This window comes from Manduca sexta, chromosome 24 (genome assembly GCF_014839805.1).
Source record: "Manduca sexta isolate Smith_Timp_Sample1 chromosome 24, JHU_Msex_v1.0, whole genome shotgun sequence".
NCBI lineage: Eukaryota > Metazoa > Arthropoda > Insecta > Lepidoptera > Sphingidae > Manduca > Manduca sexta.
This window is the reverse complement of record NC_051138.1, coordinates 15,743,272-15,769,501: the sequence shown is the minus strand read 5'-3', so window position 1 is coordinate 15,769,501 and position 26,230 is coordinate 15,743,272. Positions and strand designations below refer to the sequence as shown.

The following is a 26,230-nucleotide window of genomic DNA, read 5'->3' as shown; positions in this document are numbered from 1 at the left end:
TGAGCAGCTTAACAATACGAAGGCTATAATCGAGGGAGGTATCGTGAAATGGACGGAATACGAAGAGCAGTACAAGGAAGCCCTAGACTGGTTGTCGAAGACTGAGAAACTAGTTCAATCATTCAACAAGTTGCAGAATAATTTGGAACAGAAGAAGGTCGTTCTGGAGGAATTCCAGGTATTTTTTTTTTAAATTTACACATAATTTTTTTTGACGTAATAGTTTAAAATTATGAATTTTATCGTTAAATATTTTATTTATTAATAGTAATATTTTTTTACTATTCTGCGTAAAATATTGGATATGCTTTATATCAAATATATGTCAAGAGATTTAATTTCTTGAAAGAAACTTCTTAATATTTGACAAATTCAAAGTAATCCCATCATCCAGGGCCACCTGCAAACCCTGTTCGACTGGCAAGCGGAGCTGGACAAGCTCAACGTGCGCGCGCAGACGCTGCTGGAGACGTGCGCCGACACGCGCGTGTCCAACGGCATCACGCAGCTCACCACCAAGTACAACGCGCTGCTCTCGCTCGCCAAGGAGGTCATGAAGCGCCTCGAGCTGCACTACCAGGTATCGTACATTACCTTAGCTTAACACACTAATACAAACGCCAAGATCCTAATAGAAAATTATACATAACGTCATATTCTTATTAATAATACCTTTAATACACAAAGAGATCTCTATCTACGCTTTATTAATTAAGCTATGTGATGTAATACATTCTATAGGATAGCCTTTTTTTTTTTTTTTTTTTTTTGGTTTCCCGGAGAAAGTCCCTTATTACTACCGCCCAGCCTTCGTGGGGGGCGACTGAGCGGTTATGCTGGGGTAACCGTGCCTTACGGCCCGGCGTTGAGCCGCCCGGATTTGATGACGACCTTCGGGCGACCGCCGGGCCGAGTCCCTAACCCTATATACAACTTAAACCTATGCACGGCCTACCAGCTAAAACTCCGCGGTGGCCCTCTTCGGCGCATTAGGGACAGCTGCGGGCTTCCTCTGACGTTAAAGTGTCTAGTCTGCGACCGCAGCCACCCCTGCGCGGTGCCGCCTTGCGGCCCGTCTCCTATGGGGGCTCAGAAGCCCCCGCGCACCGAAGGACGCCCTCGGCGTCTACGGCAGCGTGAGGCCAACTACACACACTGCCGTCCAACTCGGGGGTTAACCGACAAATGTGCAAAGATGCACAGAAATGCACTAGGGCTGTCCGCCGACGACCCCCTTCGTGGCCCCTATTAGTCGCCTCTTACGACAGGCAGGGGATACCGTGGTGGAATTCTCCAAACGCCCCCATTCCACAGGGCGGTCTATAGGATAGCCTAGCGAAATTAATTACTAGAGTGCACGAAAAAAGATTTCAATTTTATAAGCTGTAATATTCTAAAATAAGCCTAAAATTACGGTAAACAATCAAACTAAATTACATTAATAAAAATAGCTTTTTAAAGTTTTTAAACTCTAATTTTTCGCACAGGAACATCAACAACACAACGCCCTCTACGGCGAATGTCAAGACTGGCTCGACAGAACGCGTGACAAACTCAATCAATGTGCTGAAATACCTAACACCTTACAAGAAGTTAATAGCAAGTTAAACACTGTCAAAATGTTGCGTCAGTCTCTAGAACAGGGTCAGAACAAACTGAGGTATCTTTTAGAACTAAAAGAGAAGGTGATAATGAACACCGAACAGGCCGGAGCCGCCAAAATCCAAGAGGATACGGATAATTTGAAACAGGAATTCGATAAGTTAATAGCCGACTTGCAGGATGTTCGTAACAAGCTTACCACCAGAGCATCGCAGTTTGATGATATTTCTAAGGTACGTTTGTCTTCTATTTCTTGTTAGATCCTTTCTTTATGTGGTGGGGAGTTGGTTGTGTCCCGGACATTTGTTATGCATGGGTGACGGTAACCAGTTATGTGAACGGCTAGTTCGGCTGCATTTGATGAGAAATAATAAAATAATTCCATATTTTATACTTAACAAACAGATAATTAATTCATAATTAAATATAACATTCTAACTTACTCCTTGACTTCTAGATTCACAAACTGCTAGTCGAATGGTTAGACGACATCGATCAGAAGATACAATCAGACGATTCCCTTCTTAACGATCTCTCAGAGAAGAAAGCTAAATTAGAGAAGTTCAAGACATTTAGCCGAGACATTGACTCTCACAGCGACCTCGTGAAGAAACTAAATGAGAAGATCCAGGAGGACTCTTCTCTGAAGTCCAAGGATATCGAAGACACCCTTAAACGCTACGATGATATCAAGAAGACTGTTAGTGAAATGATTGTTGTGAGTATAGAAATGTGCATTTAGTATTGTTATCTTGTCCATGCTATAATCTGAAATCAATGAAAATATTTTGTACAATGTATTCACAATATTATGAATAAATTACACAAAATCTTAAATAATTTATGTAAAAAATCTATTAAAGTATTGAAATAAGTAGTATTAACATCTCCAAAACATGTTATAGAGTTAGTAAGTCAAAACAGCGTGTTATTAATTTCTTGGTATCTCTCTTTAGAAATTGGAAGACTACGTCAACTCTCACATCCAATATAAAGAATCGTATGACAAGTTCTACGATTGGATCCGAAACTGCAAGATCGAGATTCAACAGTGTTCTGATTCTCACGGCGAGAAAGATTCCGTACAGAAGAAACTGAAGAAGGTCAACAAAATCATCGAATCCCTTCCCAAAGGTGAAGCTTTGCTGCAAAAAGCGATGAGTTTAAGTGAAGCTGTCCTAGAAACGACTGGTAATGAAGGAAAAGACAATATTAACCAGGAAATAAAGCAGTTGAAGCTCGAATGGGAGAACCTTCAACAGATATGTAAGGACACTAAAAAACTGCTGGAGAAATGCCTGTCGGCATGGTCAGACTACTTGGAGACTTACGAAAAGATGAGCAAGTGGGTGAAAGAGTTCGACGGTAAGCTGAAGGAGGTACAGAAGGTAGACAAGATCACGCCTGAACATCTCGACAAGTGTCGGGTAAGTGCTAATTATTTTTTTAAACTTTTGATTACATTATAAACAAAATATAATTAAATAAAATATTTATGTTGTAGTATTTACCATTATTACTTATGTATTTATTTAAAAATTACTTATTTAAGGAGTTACTAGCGGAAGCTTTGGGACACAAGCATATCCTGGAAGAGCTTAACGACAGATGCGAGAACCTCATGGAACAGAGCGCATGTGCTTGGGTTCGCGACAAGACCGTCAACCTTCAAACCGAGTACACAACCCTGCTTACAAAGATCCAAGGACTTGTCTCCAATGGCGAAAAGAACCTCTCAGATCACACAGAGTTCATCAAAGCCAAGGAGGACCTGCAGAACTGGCTGGAGACAGCACATGGCACTGTCCAAGACTCGATTGGTGTTGGTGATATTGATACTACCAAGGATAAACTAGAAACAGTTAAGCTTGTGAGCAACAGGATGACCGAAGGTCACCATCTGCTTGTTGTCCTGCAAGAAGCGTTCAAGAAAGCCATGAACAACACTCCCCCAGAAGAACAGGATAGCCTGCGTAATGACGTTAAAATTCTGCAAGAGAGTTGGGACCAACTGAAAATCGATCTTAATTCCATCACCGCACAGCTCAAAGCAGCTATCGGAAAATGGGAAGACTTTGAAGACAGCAAAACCAAGATAAACAAATGGATCAAGGATACCGAACAGAATCTTGACAAAGTTCCCCCGACAGGTGGCGAATTAGGAGAAATGAAGACATTGCTTGAGAAATATAAACATATTGAGGAAGAAATCGATAATAAGAAGCCAGAGTTGGATAGACTGAAGAGCGAGGCAGCAGAACTTAGCAGTTGGGCAAAGAAGCCAGCTGTTAAGGATGCTGTCACTAAAATCGAGAAGAAAATCAAAGCCCTGCGCGATAAGTGCGCGGCGAAGAAGGCTGATCTCGAAAGAGAGATTAAGGACTACAACCAATACCACCAGTCATTGCAGGATACTGAGAAATGGCTGCTGCGGATCTCCTTCCAGCTCATGGCTCACAACTCACTATATATTGCTAACAGGGAACAGACAGAGGAACAGTTAGCCCAACATGCCATCTTATTAGACGATATTCAGAAGTACAGGACGACTCTTGACGAATTAGAAGGTAAAGGCGTCGCTCAGATCGAGCGTTACGAGGCGACGACACCAAATATTCGCGAAACTGTTGGCAAGCAGCTGAAGAATGTCAACGATAGCCACAAGTCCCTTCTGGCCACTGCTCTACAAATAGAGAGAAGATTGCGCGAGGGTCTGGCTAAGTTTAAGGAGTATGAAGACACGTTGGAAAGCATTTTGGTCAACTTGGACGAGTGCGAGCCAGCGATTACCGAGTTGGACGTGCCGGTCGATGGGTTGTCCCATGGTCGTGAACTGCTGGAGAAGGCTAGGGTGAGCTATGCTTTTCTATTTCTATTATGTTGAAAAGTTGAGTTCATCCAGTAATAAATGTGAAAATGATTGTGAAATGAAATACAGTATAAATATATTAAACAAAGTCAGATAGATATCAAGACATACGTATAATGATATGTTATGTGTGTGTGTGGTCAGGGGCTGCACAACCGGCTGCAGACGGAGAAGTCGCGGCTGTCGGCGGCGGTGGCGGCGTGCTCGGCGGCGGCGGCGTCGGTGTCGCGGCCGTCGTCGCCGGCGGACTCGGCGCCGCTGCCCGTGCCGGCGCGCGAGCTGCACGTGCGCGCGGCTGGAGGAGCTCATCGACCAGGTGCGCGCGCGCGAGCCGCTCCACTGACCCCGCACACGTCCACACTGCACACATCGTTCATTGCAAATCTTACGGATTTTATGATTCATGGAACCAGCAAATCGATACATTCAAACATACTGTTAACCGTTTTAAATCGCAAAATACCTTTAGTACAAATATTATAGAATTAAAAACACTTCCATCCAATAATGTATATACAACTCCTACTAATATTAAATAAGCAAAGTTTGCTAGCTGTAGCATTAAGTTCTAAATAAAAAGTACCTATTAACATGACACAAGAAAAAAAAGAAAACACATACATTAGCATAAAACACTAATTACATTTGTATCAGTATTGAGTATAGATTTTTTTTTTTAATATTTCATCTAAACTTTTTTTTGAGTGTGGTCTCCGAACAAACCATTTTTTTCTAAATTAATACAATGTTTTTCTTCATAAGGCTATGTTTTTATGTTTATGACTGTTGCATATGTCTAAGTTGATGTTGCTTGAGTTGCCAGGTCGACAAAATGAACAGAACCAACGATTATGTAATATTATAATGTAAGGATGTTTATTTATGTTTGTAACAACCAGTAGATAGTGTAGTTAGCGACGTAATTGTAAATAGTTAGACAGAGTACAAAGGCTTTAACGTTGGCTATGTCATTTTTTTGCACCTGGTGAATGTGTGTGTCAAGATTTTTTATAATGACATCCATCAATATGTCGATACAAAATCGTTGAGGATTTTTTTTAATTGTTTTTTTTTTTTTTGGTAAATTAGAAACTCGTCGTCCATCTAATTTTATTTTTAAATAGTTACATTGTTTCTTTATTATATTAATATAACTTTAAAATAATAAAAAAAAACAAATATTTTTCATAAAACAATTCTAATATGTTGATTTGATATTCTACAATTCTCTATGATAAAAATACACTATGAAAAATTTCGTAAAACCTAAAACTTGTCATAATTTACCAAGAAACATTACTAATTCATTCCTAAAATTATGAATGCCTTACAATACACAAAAGATTGTCAATATTATCTAAATAAAACGTATCTTGACTCACACAGTTTGCACAACACTTGTATTAGCACATGTGTGTGATTCAAATGTGTGTTGCACTTGCACACTAATTAATGCATATTGTATTCAGATGAGTAATCTCTTGAATATTAATTATATTTGTGGATACGGCAGTATTTTTGTCATTTCTAAAATATGCGTGTTACCTATACTTTAAGTTCTTTTTTAATATTATATATAGCTATCATAGAATACGGGATTATTGTCATATCCACAAATTATAACATCTCTTTTCCCACTAAAAACCTGATTGATCATGTTTAGAAAAAGATAGCACGTAGGTCAGGTGAAACAAAACACTGTACGCCGCAAATTAATTTGTTATTTAAATTAGAATAGACAAGAATAATTTTTATAAAAAAAAAAAACGCGAGTTGTGAAAAAAATTTGCTATCAAAACCCATGCCGCAATATAATGTGGATTTTAAGTACTACAATACGGTAGAAATTACTTGACGTCAAATTTCAAAATACTATTGAGACTTGAAATATTTTCTTACCATATTTATCTCATTTCGGGAATCAAGCAGATCTTTTTCCTTTCTAAACATGACCGAGCAGGTTCCCTTTGCACTAACTCGCACGCGTGTTTGTGTGGTGTCATGCATGGTTTGTTGTAGAAACAAGTGAGTGAAGTGAGCGCTGAGCCACGAGTGCGTGTTATACTAAAGTCTATTGAGACGCCGGAGTTCATCGATAAAGTTGGCGCTTTAGAACAGAAGGTAAGGGATGAGGCGTATATAGGAAGTTGATATCTGAGAGCCATAGCTTCTAATAGCCATCTGTCTACATAGAACGTAGGCATGAAGTGTGAAAATTTTGTTGTTGGCTTTCATTCAGAGCATTGAATATAAATATTGTATGTGATGAAGTCATAGCCTACAGCAGATTAGTCCGTCTACTGGATATCATCTTGGTATGCGGATTGATACTTTCTTTAAGTATCATCATTATAATCGTATGTAGGCGTTGATTGGTTGTTTGTGAATTGTGTGATTCTTTGTTAAATTGCGATAAACTAGAGCTTTACATTGTAATTTTAAACGTGGTATTAATCACGTATTACACAACAAACTGTCTCGCGATTTAATTATCGCGTTGTGTAAAATGCTATCGGTAGCAGTTAACAGCAATAGATCAAACACTTTTAAACTGGTAATGATAGGTACACAGGTAACTGAGTTGTATAGCTAACCAATCAACAAGCTTTTTGTACTCAATATATAAAAGAACACAGTCCATGTAAATACGAGCACGAACTTACCCAAATTAAAATATGTGATAGAATGAAGTCTAAAGATAAATAATTCCGCAGGTTCAAAGTCACCTTGAGACACTCGGTGATGCAGTTCACGGCATGGAGGAGGCCATGAAGCAGGTCCTGGAAATCCAGGAATGGATCAATGTTCACAATGCGCTGGCCCGCGACTGGCTCGCCAATCCGTCCAAGCTGAGACCTGAGGCTGCTAAACAAGACATGGCCGCGATGAGCGATGCGCTTGTCTCGCTTGGAGAAAAGAGGAATAGACTCTTGACGGAAATACCTACCGAAGGTAAATAGACTTGATTATAATTATTATGTATTACAATCTTATTACTTAATTTAAAGTTTTGTTATTATTACATGTATTAACCCCATAAGATAAAAACAGTAATTCTAAGGAGTAAGTTTAATAATTTCATATACGTGTATTAAAGAAAAATATAATCCTAGGTCTTGAAGATGAAATTAACCTAGAAGAGGAACTAGACAGTCTCGAAGTAGCAATAATATCAGCCATCGAACGCGAAAAGGGCAACCAGGCGATTATCGACGATTTCAGACACAAATGCCAAGAAATTCACGACTGGTTCGACGCTGTGCTTAAGAAGATGTGCCTGGCTGACAAGGGATCTGGTCTCCCATGCCCACAGAAGCTCAGTGCACTAAAGGAATTGTCTTCTGAATTTGGACAAGCCGGCAAAGAGAAGGTGGACAACATAAAGGCGGTTGGATCGCAAGTTATCAACATCGTCAGCAATTTGGAGTCGCAACAAGTCGAAGAACAGGTGAGTTTATATAATACTTTTATATAGAAATTTCGGAAGCGAGTAAAAAACGTGTGAATAAAATCATGTCATAAATAAGCTTCAGGCATAATGTAATTTAAATATTGTTACAGATGAAATCTGTCGAGAGAAGATACAACGACATCGCTAAACGCATTCAACGCAAACTCCAAATGCTAGAAATCACTTATAAGGCCATTGATGGAACTAAGAGCGAAGTAGCAGCTCAGAACGAATGGCTTCAGAAGGAAATTGATAACCTCCTTCATCCAGAACCTTTAGGATATGAAAGCAAGTCCGTTAAAGAGAGACAAAAGAAGATTGCTAATTTGCTCAAGGAGACAGACGGTAAAAAGACAGTCATTGACTCCCTGGAGAAGAAGGTAAGCAACATTCAAGCAGAGCTTGAGCCTTCTGAACAGATGCAATTGGAATCAGAACTGTCGGAGCTCTCGTCCAAACAGAAACAACTCGCGTCACTCATAAAACAAGAGATCGAGAGACTCGGACCCTGTGCTGAAGACAGAAAGAAACTGGAAAATGACATTGAGAGGGCTAAGAATTGGCTCAAGACTAAACTGGCTGAGATCAAAAAGTTAGGTGGACCAGTACCTTTAGAAGCAGCTAAAGTAGAAAAGGAAATAACTGTACACAAGAAACATCAAGCAGAGCTGTCTGACTTCCACAATGACACACTAACTGAAGTAATGCGCCAAGGCAATGCTGTTTCGAAAGATTGTTCCCCTGAAGACCGTGCCAAGTTACAAGCCATCTTAGAGGATCTTAACAAGTCGTACACATCGGCTAAAGTAGACATTGATGACAAACTTGCAGCATTAAACAAACTTTTACAAGGCAGAAACGAATTTGAATCAGATGTTGCTAAATGCCAGAGCTGGCTGAACGAAGCAGAGGTAGCTGCCACTCCTGAGTTGAGAACAACAAGTCTCCAACTTCTAGAGGAACAGCTCGCTAAGTTCGACAAGCTTAGCAAAGAAGCAGAGGATGTAGAGAAGAATATCAATAAAATTAAAGATAAATCCAAGGACATTATGGATTCCCTGTCTGATTCGAATAAATTACAACTTAAGGAACAAGTGAATATCCTTTCTGATAGGTTTGCCAGAATTAACGCCATCATCCACGATAAAAAGAATATCCTATTAAAACATATCAAGGAATACAAAGACGCAGCTGCTAAGATTGCTGCTGCTTTAGAGTTCCTGAATGAAATCCAAAACAAGCTCAAAGCACTGAACAAACCTATAGGAAGCAAGGTAGAAGATGTTCAACCAATTATTCAAGCCTATGAAGCTATTTTGGCTGACCTTAAGAAAAACAAATCCATGTTGAATGAGTTGCAAGGAGGAAATCTTCACGACTTACAAGATATCCTGACTAAACAAGATGAATTAATGAGTACAATTGAAGATCAAATATCGAAACTCAAATCGCTTTTGTTACTGCGAGAACAATTCTTCGCCCTCGTCAAAGAAATTGAAGAATTCATTGCCAAATACACTGATCTTACATCCGATATTGAGAAGTCTAATGATACTCTTGAGGAGAAAATCAAGCGATACGATGACATTATTGTCAAGATTCAAGGCTGCGAAGCTCTACTTGCCACTGCTACGGACAAAGGTCAGCAAATCGCAGCTGAAGGAACTGTTATTGATAGGAATAACATCACTGAACTTCTGCAGTCATTAAAGCAGCAACTATTGACTCTTCGTAGAACTGTAGAGTCCAAGAGACAAGAACATGAAAGAGCCGCAGCTGAACACAAGAAGCTTGCGTCTGACTTGTCGGAAATCCTGCAGTGGCTTCATGAGAACGAAGCGGCGGTGCACTCACGACCCCTGCTAAACAGAGATGTATCGAGTGTGGACAAGAAACTTATTGAGCACACTACACTAGCCAAGAACATCCAAGCTAACCTCGATAAGTTCACAAAGATAACAGACTCTATCAAAAACGACGATAGTATTCCTGGAACATTACTGGAAATGGTCTCCGAAGGTAATTCCTTGAAGACATCACTTCCCGCCGAGCTGGCTAATAGGGAGAAATACTTACAAGACAACAAAGAAATACAGACAGCAATACTTACAATTAGTAGAGAAACTGAACATTTGGGTGAACGAAGCCAATGTACGCCTCGATATGGGCAAAAACGGAACGGATTTCGAGAACATCGAAGCTGATTTGGAAGAACACAAGTCGTTCTTCAACGCATCCGAGCCTGAGATGAAGGATCTCGTCGGAAAACGTATGCAAGACATTGTAGATAAAATATGGGCATCTCTAGCATCCTCCGAACAGGAAGAGTTATCCAAAGATCACCAGAAACACAATCAGATGCTGAAAAACACGTTGAACTCAGCAAAGTCTCGCCAGGCGCAGCTTGAGCAAGACTTGGAGATCTGGAAGGACTTCTGCCAGCTGGTGGAGAAGATAAAGGCGATCCTGGATAAGAACGACATACAAGACGCGCCGGTCACCTCGGTGGACGCGCTGAGACTTCACCTGGAGAAACTGAAGCACGCCAGGAATGACTTAGAGGTAAGTGTTAGCTTATAATGTGATACATTTACACATGTTTTGCTGCATAAAATATTATTATACCGTCACAAAATTTATAAGTTTGTGCAACTATAGCAAATATCAAGCTTCATTCCTGCATGTTTATAGTACCATAATGTCGTTTTATCTTTTCAAAATCTTTATAATTAAAATATGGTAAAATTCATATTAACTTAAAATATAAGTGAGAATCGGGGACTTTAAACTGTATAAATTTACTATAATTTTATAGTAGCAGTCGTTACATGAAGTACTAACGCTGGTCGGGGAAGTCCCCTTTAATATTCTAGTGACGAAATAAACGTGTTATAGACACGATATCTATAAGTATAGACATCGATCTCCTATTTGCATTCAATTGAACGATTGCGTTATTCAAAAAGTAGCTCTAAATACAGACGAAAACTTATTTATATCCAACATCAGATAAAAAGAACAGGACGCAATGTAAAAAGCAGTGCTTAAAAATTACCTCCTAGATATGTTATTGCATTAAAGCGTTATAGTAGTGTTAAATTCCTAGCGAATCATTCATCGTGCGGAAGTGCTCGTCAATTATGCGCGGCCTTGAAACTATTACTCATTTTTGACGTAGTCTCCAACTTAAATGAAAACTGAGTTGAGTTTTCTAACGCCGTTTTAGCAGGTTTGGATTGGACTTGACATATGTATTTTGACCACAGGTAGTAAAAATGTAGGTATAGGGAAATTATATATTTTAAAACTACATATAAACTCACTGACCCATAAAGCTCATACGTATCTAAACGTAGTAAAAATACAAGCAGTGATTTGCAAAATGCTCAGGCTTTTACTGTCGAAGTAGGCAGAATATGCGTTCTAGGATCATATCCATGCATATTTTTTTCACGGTAATGGCATGTGCCACTTACTGTTGATCTAAAATCTAAATACTTTGACCAAGGTATGCTATTAGAGATCCTTGTAAAATATGGAAGAGTATCAAAATGGATCAGGCATAACAGTTCATAAAATTTAAATCGACAATCAAATGCAATCACAAAGAAACCGTTGCTCAACTGATTGTGTCGGGTTGAACGGTCGCCGCGAAGGATTATTAGATGATGCATCCGACGCGTGGGATGGATGCTGCGTTACATCATCAGTTATCAGCCGTCTGGACGTCGCGGCACATTCTGGCACGTGTTGAAAATGAAATTGGAACTCTCTCATTTGGCCATGTTGAATTAATAAGTGAATATCAAAATATCAGGATATCGTTCTGTTCTATGACGTCCACGTATTGTCTTTGAAGACTGTCCGAAATGATCTTTATTATACTAACATTTCCTCACTCCCTCGCCTATGTGAATGTACTTCTACGGAATAAAAGTCTGCTTACTTTTCCGAAATAAACCTATCGATAGCCTAGGCATTGCATAATCGGCTGTACGTAATGTATTTAATATATAACACTGCGTCTTACTGAAGCAGGTCTAAAGTGTCAGTATGTCTGTATGTCATGATCCTGAGTTGATCTGATTAGTTACTTCACAATATCGGGTTCTATTGACCAGCTCGAGTTACGCAGTATAATGTTCCCCTTGGCCTTCCCAGTCTCGCTATATGATGTGCAAATGACTCATTAATTGAATGGTCTTTGAAACTTCTCGAAACGTCCTTCTACCTATTGGGTTATATTATGATCCTCGTGTTTCGCCTATATATTCTAAAATAACTAAATAGTAAATAAAACAGTAATGTCCTTACTGAGATCTTTGATCGTATAAACTACTGGGATTTTAGTACTGCGATATCCAAACCGGTATCAAATGTTTCGCATAATATAAACACTTTTGACGAGTTAGGAATCCCTCTTGCTCTACAGGTGCATAATCATACATGCGCCATACCATGACGGTGGAAAACAAAGTTATTACCCGTTTGATTTCTGTTTATCACACCTTACTTTCCATTTACCGCCATTTCCAATAAACAATCAAACGCTTTTTCCGATCTATCTCAAAAATGTACCAATCAGAACAAAGTTCTTTTGACATGCCCACAAATTAGTTATTTTGATTGGTTCATTCTCGAAATCGGATTGTAGATTGAGATTGGGATCGTTTATTGAAACTGGCTGTTATAGAACTATTGTAAACCTAACCTAAAAGAAAACTTCACCTGTGATCATTACAAATATAGTACAGGCTACATTCATGGACTAAACGGACGCCATTTTTATTTATTGACAAGTCGTCACGTAGGTACGTATTCCTCACGCATAGCGCCTACAGGAAAATCCTGTTAATAAATATCGTAACAATCAGAAGTAAACATGCGTATACTACGGTTGATTAAAGTGGCAGATGTTTCCCGTTCACTGAGACAGAGAAAATGACAGATACGTTTTATCCACCGATGGGTTAGGCGTTGCATGCAGGAATTACTGCGGAAATGATTGACTAGCGTTTGTATGTTTTCTATGTCTATTTCTTCGCAATAAGAGTAATTATGAAATGAACTATGTCGACCCTACTCCCTCGGTGATAACGTAGCTTTGTATTTGGGCCCTCTTCTGAGCAAACGGCCTTGAGGATTCATTCCATACATTTATAGAGCACGAGTTATAGCCGGGAATACGAAAAGATGTACAGAATTCTTTAAAAAAAAATTAGGTCTTTTGGAAAATGTTAAACTATCAAAAAGTTCCTTATTAAATCGTTTATCTTATTGTGTTAGTTAAAATGATAAAAATGAATTAAATGTCTTTATTAAACGTAAACGTACGTAGCGTACGTACGTGGCAGTAACGTAAAATTAATGGAACTATATCGACATTACAAAAAAAAAGAACTTTAAATTTCTACCATAACATTTTTAGCATTACCCTTTTTAAATGTAGATTGTCATATTAAGAGCAAAAGAAGTTAAGTTATCTCTGACGTCGATACACTTTCGTAACATTAGAAGGATTATAGATGCGTGGCTAAACTTAAATAGATAAGGATTAAAGAAAGTGTTTGGGCCTTTAGTAATCGAAATCAACATATGATAACAACAGCGTGTTACTTCGCGTTAGTTTTCTGTAGACCGAGTTATTAGAATAAATATGGCTACAGTCTTTACTACTTTAACTACATACTTCATTAAGGATGTATTTTATCAAATTTATAAAATATATAAATTTTATTCGTTATTGAAACGTCCTGTTTTTCTCCGTATGTTCACGGTGCGCCTAGTAATAGAGTGATTGTAATTTTAAATCAGTTTAACGAAGTCAACGGACACTGAGCAATGTTAAACTTTATAATGTTATTGAGTCGATCAATACGAATGCGGTATTGTATGACGGGCTGTTAGTCAATTTTACGATTATTAGGTGTTTAGTAAGTAGATGACAGTATTTTTGAAAGTGGCGATCTGGTTTTTAATCTCTTTTTATTTTATATCTGCTATTATTACTCGACATTGGCAAAATTACCGATAAAGAAACGGTGGCAGCCATAATATAAAAGAAGAAGAAGAAGGTGTTTGGTATTAATACTTGGTTAATGTGGGATGTTTTTATTTATAAGTTTTTTTAAGATTCCCACCGCTTCTAATAGCCCCTTCTCTATGTATGATGCGTACGATTTGTCTAGCTTAATAACATCGGATAATAAGATAGATGAACCTAATTTTGCGTTTTCTATAACAATTCCAATCACTTTTGCGAAAATCAGAGCACTTTTTTATAACTTACAAACGAAATATTTTTATTAGTTTAATCTAGGGATCGGATCATGGATTAAGATTAGGATTGATTCTTGGGCTTATTTTTTTTTTTTACTAAGACCATTATTATTCCTCGGTTTAATTCGCTGTGTCAAACACTACAGCTGACTCTTGTATCCGTTATCAATCTTATCAATGACATAACGCAAGTTTATTTATATTATTAAACACAAGTGTCACACATGCGTGTTATCTTTACAACGAATTGATAATTGCCATGAACGATATCTTGCAATATAATGTTTTAGTATTTACTTATAAGGTGGTATTGTCAATGAAATCAACATTCTTACTGGTGTTAGGTCTCTTATATGTGAAAGCCCGCCTGGGTAGGTACCACCGCAATGTCTATTTCTGTCGCCAATCAGTAGTGTGTAGTCACTGTTGTGTTCCAGTTTGAAGGAAATTATAGCCAGTGTAACTACTGGATAATGAGACTTAACATCTCATGTCTCAGGATGGCGAGCGCAGTAGAATACCAAATACTTTCTTATTCAAGGTGTTAGATGGTGTTTCTACTGTTTATGGGCGGTCGTGTCGCTTACCATCAGGCGAACGGCAAGCTCGTCTCGTCATTCAAAGTAATAAAAAAAAATCCTCTCATCAAAATCTCAGAATTTTTCCGGTATTTTTTTTAACTCTATTGAGCATATAATGAGAATTATTTTTTCTAAGTATTTAAAAGGACCAGTAGGATTAAACGATCTAGATCCTAGATTATTGTTGCGTGTACTAGAATGTGCGGTCTGTTTGTACATAGATTAGTTATTTTAGATACGCGTCCAGGTTATTGCACTTGCCTCAAGGTCTGCCGGCGCGTACCTTAAGGCCATAGCGTTTCATAAGTAACTATTTTCCTAATATATTTATTCCTTTGAAATTTCTAAAATCGTTAAATTTCAGGCCTTACTTAAACATTCTTGTAGAGTTATCCACGTCCCTGGGCAACGATGATAATTTACCATCATTCCAACCACCTGCTCGTTTGCTGTGTTTAACAAAAAAAAACAAAACAATTGAAACTTAAGTCTCAATGTCTCACAATTTTTATATTCAATGCCTCTCTTTCAATACAATACACCCGTCTCTCTCACTCGTACGTTCCGGTTCTCACGCCACTAACTGTAAAAGTGCATGATTGTGTTGTGCAGTATCCATTTTTGTGTAACTTATCGGGTTCCACACATCCGTTTTTATATTATAGCCCATCAGTTTATACGATGTAAATAGTATTGCATTAAATTAAACTGCTTTAGGGCTGTCTAGTATAGAAATGTCTATAACATTATTGTATGAGACATATTCCGAGATGGGGGATGAACATAGGGAGAAGGCGACATCATTTTAACCCTTAAAACTTCAGCGTAGTTGGATTGGGGCCAGATAACTCTATAAATAGGCAGGGGGCTTTTGTCTAGCCACTATAATAGTGAAACTCATAACAATTAAATTACAATTTGATACAATATCAATGGAACATAAAGTTAGTTTTTATTTAATGTTGTAGTCTTTCAAAATTGTATTATATTTTCATTATATTTTACTGGAATATTAAGAAACTCTACGTAGAGGTAATAATTGTCCAAGACAATATTTTTCTTCTTTGATAATTTAATTCAAATCTTATATTATATAATATATATAATTTGTGTCGGAGTTACCATCACCTTTTATAGATAGCGTTTAGCCTTTTGCAGTATTATACAGCGTTGCAATGAGTGTCTCACAATGGTGCACTCTCGTAACTACCAGCGTTCCTTGCCAATATTTTTAAATAATACACCTGCAATTCTGCATTCTTCTCACGGGCATACCAAAGGACGCCAAATAAAGCAGAATTAAGGCGACTCTACGTGTCCGTCATAACGTTTGACGGCACATTTCAATGTCACATGTGCTCGAAACGTAGCCGTTAAGGCGCCATCTTGATTTGAGTTTGGAAATATAACCTAAAAAATTAAACCGTTATTATTTTCTACAATGAGAGGAAAAATTGCTTTAAGTTTGTGCTGTTAAGTTATTTTTTTAAAAGTATTATTAAAATCAGGTGATAATTATTGTATCGTTTCTGCACTTAAGCTTTTTATAGCTCTTGTTGCCCATGACACGAGGTCGCGTATTTATAAATCTTATACATCATGTTTATTAAAATAAAAGGTATCATTGCAATTATATATTAATTGAAGCAATTGATAATGTCACAATGAAATATGGTTTATGTCGTCGGGTTATAACTATGGGATAAACACTGTTTGATTGTTCAAATTTATTTCCATAAAGCCGTCTATTAAAAGATCTTGAGTCTAGCAAAAATAACAACTTTGACTTCACAAATGACATTCAGTTTAATAGATGCTGGAAAATAAAATAACAATTAAAATACTTAATGCTTTTTACTCGATATTTACAGAGATAAACATTCCAAAATTGTTGCCGTAGTTTTTGCTCATTAGAAATAATTGGTGTTTGAAAAAATATTTAAGTTACATGCATGGAGATTTGGTATCTGTACTATTCATGGACTGTAAGACAATTTCAAGGCTGCAGATCTATTCGCACGACGTTTTGTAAACATTAGCATAGAAATCACAGACATCAGAAATCGTAACTGTATCAAAAACGCATGTGTATAGCTCGTTTAAAAATATATATTTATATGCCCTAATCCATGACGGATATATCATGCATACGTCCTAAGCATTTAACTAGGTACACAATAAATGTTACCTAATAATTAAAATCATTCTCAAACTTTCTATTAGGATTATAGTTGGTGCCGTATACGTATGCGAACATAGTGCACCACTACCAAAGCTCTAGAGCACTGATTCCCAAAGTGTCCCAGGTGGACCCTCAGGGGTCCACGGGAGACTTGACCGTGGTCTACGTTGGCGTGACTAAAAAATGGGGGTCCAGGAAAAATTATTTGGTTTGATAGTAAAGTACTAAAATGTTGGCTCGACTTCACCTACCAATGTAGGCATATACTTAATATTGATAGGGGTAAAAGGCGCGGGACCCCAATATAACCCCCCGCGAGGGCTGGGTAGCAGTTGTAATGCACTTTCTCTGCCAAACCTTAAAAAAAACGGTTCACCGGAACCAGCAAAATTTTAAAAGGGATCCATGAGAAAAAAACTTAGGGAACCTCTGCCCTACAGAAATATTATATTACCGTAACTCCAAGCGGCTGTATGTTTAAAGATATTACATACAACTTAGTAAATACAGTTTAAACATTATCACGAATATAACAAATTGCGATAAGAACTGTGAGGAGTGTTAATTTATTTACCACTAAATTCTATGTCAATACATTCTTTGCCATTCAAACAAAGTTGCACTTAACGGCAATCAAAAGCCTCTATTAAAATGCATTGTCGCAAAGAAGTTATGTGTCTACAAAGTATTTTAAAAACGACCCTTAATATTGCACAATGATTTCTCGAAGTATTCGCCTTAACAGTGATGTCATGCGCTCAAGGACCGAGCGGGCTGCGCCGCGACCGGCACTCAGTCGCGCTACGCATAGCATCGCAATGAGAACTGTACATAACCCAAACATTTCTAATTGTATTGCTATTAAAACGTGCAAGTGTTGCATCCACGTGCCCACTTAAATAAACAGGATTGTTGTTAGTTTAGGATTATTTTATATTTATTTATAGCAGATAAGTATTAAAAATTCCACGAAAAAGGAAGGTGAGTTTATTGGTTTTACGTTTGTTTTTGTTGTTGTTTTTTTTCTGTGTTCTATTTTAAATTTGTCTTGTTAGTTTGATATTATCAATGCAGAATTTCGTGATAATATTGTATTGCAATGACATTTGTAAATAGAAATAGGGGAAGCGCTTCCGTTAATATTAAAATAGATTTTGTTCGCGATTGCGCCCGTATGAAGACTCCGATGGTTCTCTTTGGAGTGGATTTGTGTAAAATACGTTTTTTTACAGATATATCTCTACATCTTACAAGGTTTTATTTTTATACTAAAATTCATGTTTGTAGTTTTCATAGTGCAGAGAATTCGCGTTACCAATGAGAATGATTTTCGCGTATATTAAACTTGTGGCTTTCTTACAATCGGTTAATTTTTTTACGGAAAAATATGTTAATCATATGATTACAACTTAACTGGCACACGCTCTAACAATGCAATAAATGTATTAAGAATTGGCCGTTTTGGTTAATTTCCTTTACATTGAGTATTGGCAACAAAAGGAAATTATTTAAATTGAACTTATACCATTCGGAATGGCCACAAATTAAAATGGCCTCCCGGAGGTCAATCATAGCATTACGAAATGGCTATTCTAAGGTTTTGTGATACCTTAAATAAAGCTGGGCCACAAAAGTAGAAATTCTGCGAAGTGCATTTCTTTTTCAATAATAGATGGCGCTATAATAAATCTGTATTTAGGTGGTTTTAGTGCAAGTGAATATGCAATTTTTTGGTTATAAACATGTCTGTTGATATTATCTTATCATTTGATAGTAAATTCACCTTACTTGTTTAAATTAAACCAGCATTACTCATCGTGTGAGTTGATTTTTCCTCGACAAAAAGACAGCTAATATCCAACCTTTTTACTATTAAAGATTATTATTTGTTCATCAGTGTTTTAGTTAATCTCTGTTTAGTCACTTTCTTCTTAGAGATAAAATACAGGTTAATTGCTGATAAAAAAAATATATATTTTGATAACATTGTTTGTGTGCCGAAATTCGCTATCTGTCAATGTTACTTTCCTTTTCGTCAATGCATTCACGATTCCTCGTGTGTAGGCAGTAACATACAGACTTGATAACCTTCATTTTAAGTATTTTAGAATTCTAACTTACTTTAAATGAGTAGATTTATCTCTAAATATCATCCATCGTCAGTTGTTACTCTATCTGATCACTATTTCAATCATCAGGTGCAATTGACAACTTTGCCGTATAAGACAACTCCAATTTACATCGTGAAGTCAATTTTGAAATTCCAAAACTATACATCCTGCAGTCTGGCCAATTTCAACTTCCAAAATTTCATGCATCGTGCACCAAACCGTCTCGTTTTAAAGCTACCGACGTATTTGTCGATTCAAGGGTAAGCCGTAGTTGGCGTGGTTGACTCATTGTGTAGGTTCGTGCCGGCGGATTGTGACCAATCGCAGTTGTTACACAGTTTTTATACCGAAAACTCGGTTGCTAACTGTCTTGAATTCAATTTACTCGAATTTTAACCGTGTTGGACCAATTTAATATATAGTTTAGTTTTGATATTATGCTAGGCTTTGTACACTATAATTTGTTAAGACTGTATTATTGAGCGTATATAACAGTCCTTTTATTAAAATAAGTAATATACTAACTTCTTTACATGTTTTAAATTATGGAAAACAGAGTATTTACTAGTAACAATAAGCATTAAAATCATGTAGAATGATGATTATTGTTCACATTGCTGTTTTTATGTAAAGTTCTGCGGACGTCGTAATCGTTTGAGCACATGTTTATCACCAAGCAAGCGAGTTTCTCATCTCAATCTTTGCCGTCTGTGACATTGGATTTAAAGTCCTTTAATCGGCAAAAGAAACATTACAAGGCACATAGCTGATTAACAGCAAAATCGTAGCCAAACGGACTCTTAAACAGAGAATTCAATTCAAGTCATCGATGTATCAATCCAAAATACAATTTGTACGATGACTTTGCTCAACTTAAACAAGAAGTCCATAATCTGATCGCTTTTACCACTTCAGCTTTCACTTACGGCCACTTTCATAACGTATAAACTGTGCTTGCTGCACCGAATGCAACTTTCTTTCAACTGATCTTTACTTTGAACCTACTTACTGTTTCGCAAACTCATTGGTGCTTCGATACGTTTGGTCTTGGTTTATGTTCAACGTAATCAGATTTTTGTTGTATGTTGGATAAGATAATAGATCATTTGCTAAACAAATAGAGGTAGGAGTGGGTCAAAGGTCTGCTAGTATTTATTTTTGATGCTACTGGCCTTTTGCTCACCTGTGGTTAAATTAATCGGTGTCTTGCCTCTGACTAAATTATTTCACGCAATAGTCGAAAGCGTTCGTTAGCATTCATTCATTAAAACTTTTATTGTTTAAAATTTGTTAGTGTCACGGATATAACAACAAAGTTCTGAACGTTGCAAAAATATATATCGCAATCGCGTGAATTATGAAATTGCGACAATATGTTGTGTTATGCTATAATATGACATAGGAAGTTAAAAATAACATTTAACATTATCTTTGATTTTAATGTTAAAGATGACACGAGGTTAAGGAAACACCATTGATAATGTTTTGCGTAACATTCAAACGCCTATCGGAAGAAAACACGCCTTAATTAACTTTGGAGTGTTATAGCGGAATATGAAAAACATATGTTTTTAATCTATGCAAAAAGAGGTGTGTTGTACTTGTGTGTTTGTAGCATCATAGTTCACAAACGGGAGAACCGATTTTAATCGTTTATAATTTATTCGAGAGGTGATTTAACTGGAAATAAACTTGAACATTATTTGTAACTATTATTTATTTGTATACGTAATATAATCAACGGTATCAGATCGCATCAAAAATTGTTCTCTATCTTTTGGTACTTGAAAACTATGTGACGGTAAAGTGGTCACGTATAATTATGCATTTTCAAGAATTTAGGCGTAAAAGACAACGAGATATTCATGTGGTTGTAATTGTCTACAGTTTTTGATATGGCTAGCCTATCACATGACGGGAAGAATGAAGTCTCAGAGAAATTTTGGTAATGTCTATCTAACCTTTGTGGGTAAAGGCATGTGCTTACATTACGTTTGGGATTGTTTTGTTTCGGAAGTTATTCAAAAGGTATATCGTAATCCAGATATAATTAATGCACCTGCTCGATAAACTTTACAGATTTGTTTTACGTGCCTTATCGTTCATTCATTGGAATGTTGTTTAAGTGTTCCATATAGAACAATGATAGGTTTTGATAACTTTGTGCAATAAGTCTAAGGTTGTTATACATAAATTAATATAACAATAGTATAGTAATCTTCTGGTATTTAAAACAATTGAGCTCATTTCGGCTATGAAGCGCTTAACAAGTTAAGATTATTATTTTTATATTTTATTTAATATCAGATTCAGATACTACTGGAATAGTACAGAAAATTGGCTATTTAGATATCGACTTTAGACAATGGGTTTTAAAATACAATGTACAGAGTCCCCAGAGTCGTAGCCTCTTGTTTTCTCACGTGCAAACTTTTTCATATTGTAGTCAGCGTCTATTAATAGGCTAGATAATCAAGGCTGTGCTCGTACTTAGCTTCTACCACAAACATTAGTGTCTTATTGCACTTTAGGACTTAGGTCGCGTTTAGGTCAATCACATTTTCTAGCTTAGTTTTGGTAAATTTTATAGCTTTTCTGACGAAAACATTGTGGATAGTGTCATTATGGATCATTAGGATATAATTTTTAATTAATATCTCTGAATGGAAATTGTGGATGGTTTGTTACGTTCTATATGGAGTGTTATAGTTTATGGCCGGTTGTGGTCCTTACCAGAAGATGCCATCGATTCGTCTTAAAAAATAAACTTATCAATTTAGGTACTTTTGTGACAATTACCTAATTAACAGGAATTATAGCACTAACTGCAGACTCTTTAGTACCCATGCACTGCTCTAAATCCATTACTACGAGAAACGTTATCAGTTATCGTTATCAACCGGTTTGCACGCTGATAAAGTGGTAAACACTCTGCGACTGCGCCGTGCAAAGTTGATTTACCTTTGTGCCAATTGCATATTTTGCAACAATATCGTGAGCTACAAATTTGCTGACGAGTAAGTTGCTCGCCAGAGAATAAATGCCATAACGCTGTCAATTACGTAGAAAAAAAAATAAAAATTACATTAATCATCGAATTGTGCTTATCAGAGATATCATGGTGTTTAATAAGATTTTTTTTACCTGTTACATATAGTGTCATTTATATTAAATTAATACAACGCCATCTATTTTCGATTCTTGAAACCTTTTAATTCATAATAGCAACTATTGTAATATTTCTAAATCAATCAATTTAAACGTAGAAAATTTACAATCGACGTGTAAATGTCAAGTCTCATAATGCCGAGAAGTTTCATAACACCTATTTGGGTGATACGATTCTGTCGTTTAAAAAGAAAGTGCTAATGAGATTTTGTACCTACAATCTTTATTACATCATAAGGGATTGCATAAAAGATTATGAAATCGCAGTACCTTACAAGTAACTTATTTAACAACTGAAATTGCTTAATTTTGTTTCCTATGTTTTTTTTAAAGTAGGCTAATTTCTTTCCTAAAAGGTCACAGGCACACCCATTTCACACTTTCCTGACCATACTTTGTTCAAGTCTAGATAATTATATGAGAAAATGTATCCCAAAATACTGCATAAGAAAATATTCATCAAACCCGATTCCATTACTTTTCCAGCCGAATAATCGCTCTCTACACTACTCCTCACTTCCATTTTCCGAAACTATTTCCTTCATTCACGTAATTCCAATCTTTTCCAAGAAACGTTAAGCAAACGCTTTCGTTCATAATTTCATATCGATTATGATTAATACGTTTTTCACATCAACTTTATGAATCGGCTTGAGTTTGTATTTATCGTTTCTTACTAGGTAAAGGATTATTTATATCTTGGGACTAGTTAAGGGCCGTGACATTGATTACTATTGAGTTTCTAGTGACCTCATTATCCTGTGTGATAAAATATGAACACTATAATTATATTGTGTCATTTTTGCTCGGCTTCACCTGTATAAGTATTGTCAAAGAAATGCAGCGCTGTCAATTCTTAGATTAAACAATTCTCGACATATCTATTGAAAAAAATATGTGTTTGCATCAAAAACGAATACATGAATTAACATGTTTACCAACTTGTAAGCTTTTAATTGACCTTTAAGACAGCTTTAACTTAATGTTTAAAACAATCCAATTTTCTAACATTGAAACGAAATTTAAATTAAACTATTTTACGAATTTCATTACGAGTTTTTCGTAAAATACTTTAATTTTAATCTCTATTTTAATCCGTAAAACAGTTTAATTTAAATGTCTAACATTCGCGTAAACTTAGAAATCATTATTGAAAAGAAATGTACAGAACAATATGTTTGATTTTGTAACTTGGTCAATGATTTCGTAACATTCTGTAATAAATATGAAACGATACCACGAAATGAAACAATGTAATTAATAAACATCGGATTAATTAAACGTCAACGCTGTGGCTGAATGAAACCTTGTGACGTCACATCCGATGTCTCGCTAAACACTATTATTGTCGATGTAATTGGCCAGGTCAAGGTGTTGTGATTTGCGTATTTTTTACGTGAATGATGAGGCGAGCTAGTCTTTTTGCTGATAGTAAAAATATTTACGTGGACTTTCTCGTAACCTTTCTTCGCAGGTACTAAAAGTAAGAGCCATAGCTGCCAATATGCATTATCATAAGAACTTTTAATTACAAAGACATAAGAACCATATTTAAGAATACAAATGGTTTTGTAATGTGACACAATGGGTAGTAATAGATGTTCCTAATTTTCGTTCTGAAGTGAGATACCAGCTGAGACACAAGTATCTCTTAAACATGCCATCACGCACACCACCATTACCTTTAGAACGGTTGGCAGTTGAACAACAATATATCCCATGATGTGATAGAACAAGCTTATTACTACATCAGGTCAATTTTATACTAAGCAATACATTCGGAATAAGCGGCGATAGCCTAGTTGGGTGTGGAACGGTCTGCCAAGACGAATGTTCGCGGGTTCAAATCCCAAGGGCACACACCTCTGACTTTTCTAAAAAATCATATGTGTATTCTTTGTGAATTTATCGTTCGCTTTAACGGTAAAGGAAAACATCGTGAGGAAACCTGCACATCTGAGAAGTTCTCTTTAGGAATTTCAAAGGTGTGTGAAGTCTACCAATCCGCACTAGGCCAGCGTGGTGGACTAAGGTCTAATCCTTCTCAGTAGTAGAGGAGGCCCGTGCTCAGCAGTGGGCAAGTATATAATACAGGGCTGATATTATTATAATACTTTCGGATTTATTAAAGTATACGGGAATCGAATCTGAAGCCCCAGTTTCACAACCGAGCTACGCAATCTTTAAACCATTGAAGATTCCCAGGAATTTTGTATAAACCGTGCTAAGACAACACAAATATAGTAAGCGTAAAAAGAAATTATATCTTATCATTCATATCACTGATAATTTTTATTAGTAAGCATGTTTGGGAATTAAATAATATCACCGGCAAGGTATGTCATCGTTATAGTATATAATCCGCAGGGGAATGTTTGTAACGCACAAACAAATCCAATAAGTAGGTTTCCCGGTACATCAAATAGGTAATCCCTTCGGACATTACGATATTTTTTATGTACTGTATTATAACTCACATACTTACTAGAATAATATATTCTTCTCTAAGTTATGTGAAATTAAACGACATTGAATGAGTTTCCATCTAACGCCACTAGATGGAGTTAGTAGGTTTGGTACTGTTTCCCGATACTATACCAATGTTAAATTTTGCATCCCTCGAATTGCCTCGGTAAATGTACGCGAGGCCGGCTGACCCTGAAATGCGATTCGCCGGAACGGGCCGCTATGGGTGTTTCACCATGACGCGGTTAACGCTATTCTAGCTCCGTAGGCATCTTTATTATGCAATATTGAATTAAGGTATTATAGGTGTCCTATTTTTCAGTAAACGTCATACTGTAAACACTTCCGACAATATACTATTTTCATTTAAAATCTATATAAAGTTGTTATACAATTTTCCAGTAGGTAGGCATCTGTGGTGAGAAAATGGCGCCTGATATTACGTATGCGAACGAAATTCTTGTTTAGTGTTCAAAATAAATTATAATATTTTATGCAGCATTACTTATGACATCATTACTCGTCGGTCGTTGACAATGAAGTTAAGGTCAAAAGCGCAACACAAATATTTTATGCTATGAACGTCGTAAATAATATTTGTTGTTTTCTTGAAGTTCTTAAGTATGATTCAATTTGTTTTGTCCGAGTAGTTTTTGTAAAATTTGATTTAAAAATACAATAGCTACTACTAACAAATATTTGACACAAAGAGATAAACATAGTCCTTGAAATTTAAACCATAATTTTGATTAAGAAACATCTAATTCTACTATTTTAATGAGCATAATAATCATAACCACATATTTCAAATACGTTAATAATAATTGAATTATAATAAGTTATTCAATGAATCCGCAGAACCAACAGCCGCTCTTGGACGTGGTCCGAGAGCGGGCTCGAGAGCTATGCTCGGGCGCCGACGCCGCCAGTGGCGAGCGGGTCGAGCAGCGCACCAGGGAGCTGGCTGACAGATGGAACATCGCCTGCGAAGGTACGGGATACTGACACTTATGGACAAGAGATTTAAATAGTTTTTAAACATCTCTTCTCAATTAAAATGCTTAAGTTTCGCAAATCCGCCATGGACTTATTAGGGCTGACGCTGTGGATAACGTGGTATGGAAAAAAAATATTTATACTCACATAATACTTAGTACCGTTGCCTAGAAATAATTTTGTGCTTGCATTTAATGTTAGAGTCGCCATTGAATTTTCTTCTTCAATTCCTTTCACCGTTATCAACTGCTTCGTACATCATATTAAACTCATATATACCCCCACAGGTCTCGCGAAACGCGCCGCTGTAGCCGACCAGCAGCTGCAGCGCTGGAGCCAGCTGCTGGACGTGCAGCGCAGCCTCGGCGCCGCCGTCACTGCCGCCTCCGACCGGCTCAAGCAGCTCGACACCAACCCGAGCACTAGGAGACGAGCTCTTGACACCAGACATGCGCTGCAGGTGAGTGTAGCAGATATGACTTAGACGAATGGCTATGAAGTAGTAGAAGGCAAATAGGCCGCCAT

General features: G+C 36.8%; 1 protein-coding gene across 1 annotated transcript in view; it reads left to right on the top strand.

The window, feature by feature from the left end:
• Positions 1 to 26,230, top strand: part of LOC115444704 — a 123,986-nt gene that overhangs the window by 26,376 nt on the left and 71,380 nt on the right. Inside the window, 14 exon segments of the mRNA XM_037442437.1 lie at positions 1 to 178; positions 395 to 580; positions 1,488 to 1,835; positions 2,060 to 2,320; positions 2,559 to 3,029; positions 3,155 to 4,453; positions 4,616 to 4,761; positions 4,763 to 4,787; positions 7,186 to 7,423; positions 7,585 to 7,919; positions 8,033 to 10,006; positions 10,008 to 10,484; positions 25,568 to 25,700; positions 25,993 to 26,165. Of these exon segments, the coding sequence (XP_037298334.1) occupies positions 1 to 178; positions 395 to 580; positions 1,488 to 1,835; positions 2,060 to 2,320; positions 2,559 to 3,029; positions 3,155 to 4,453; positions 4,616 to 4,761; positions 4,763 to 4,787; positions 7,186 to 7,423; positions 7,585 to 7,919; positions 8,033 to 10,006; positions 10,008 to 10,484; positions 25,568 to 25,700; positions 25,993 to 26,165 (6,244 nt within the window).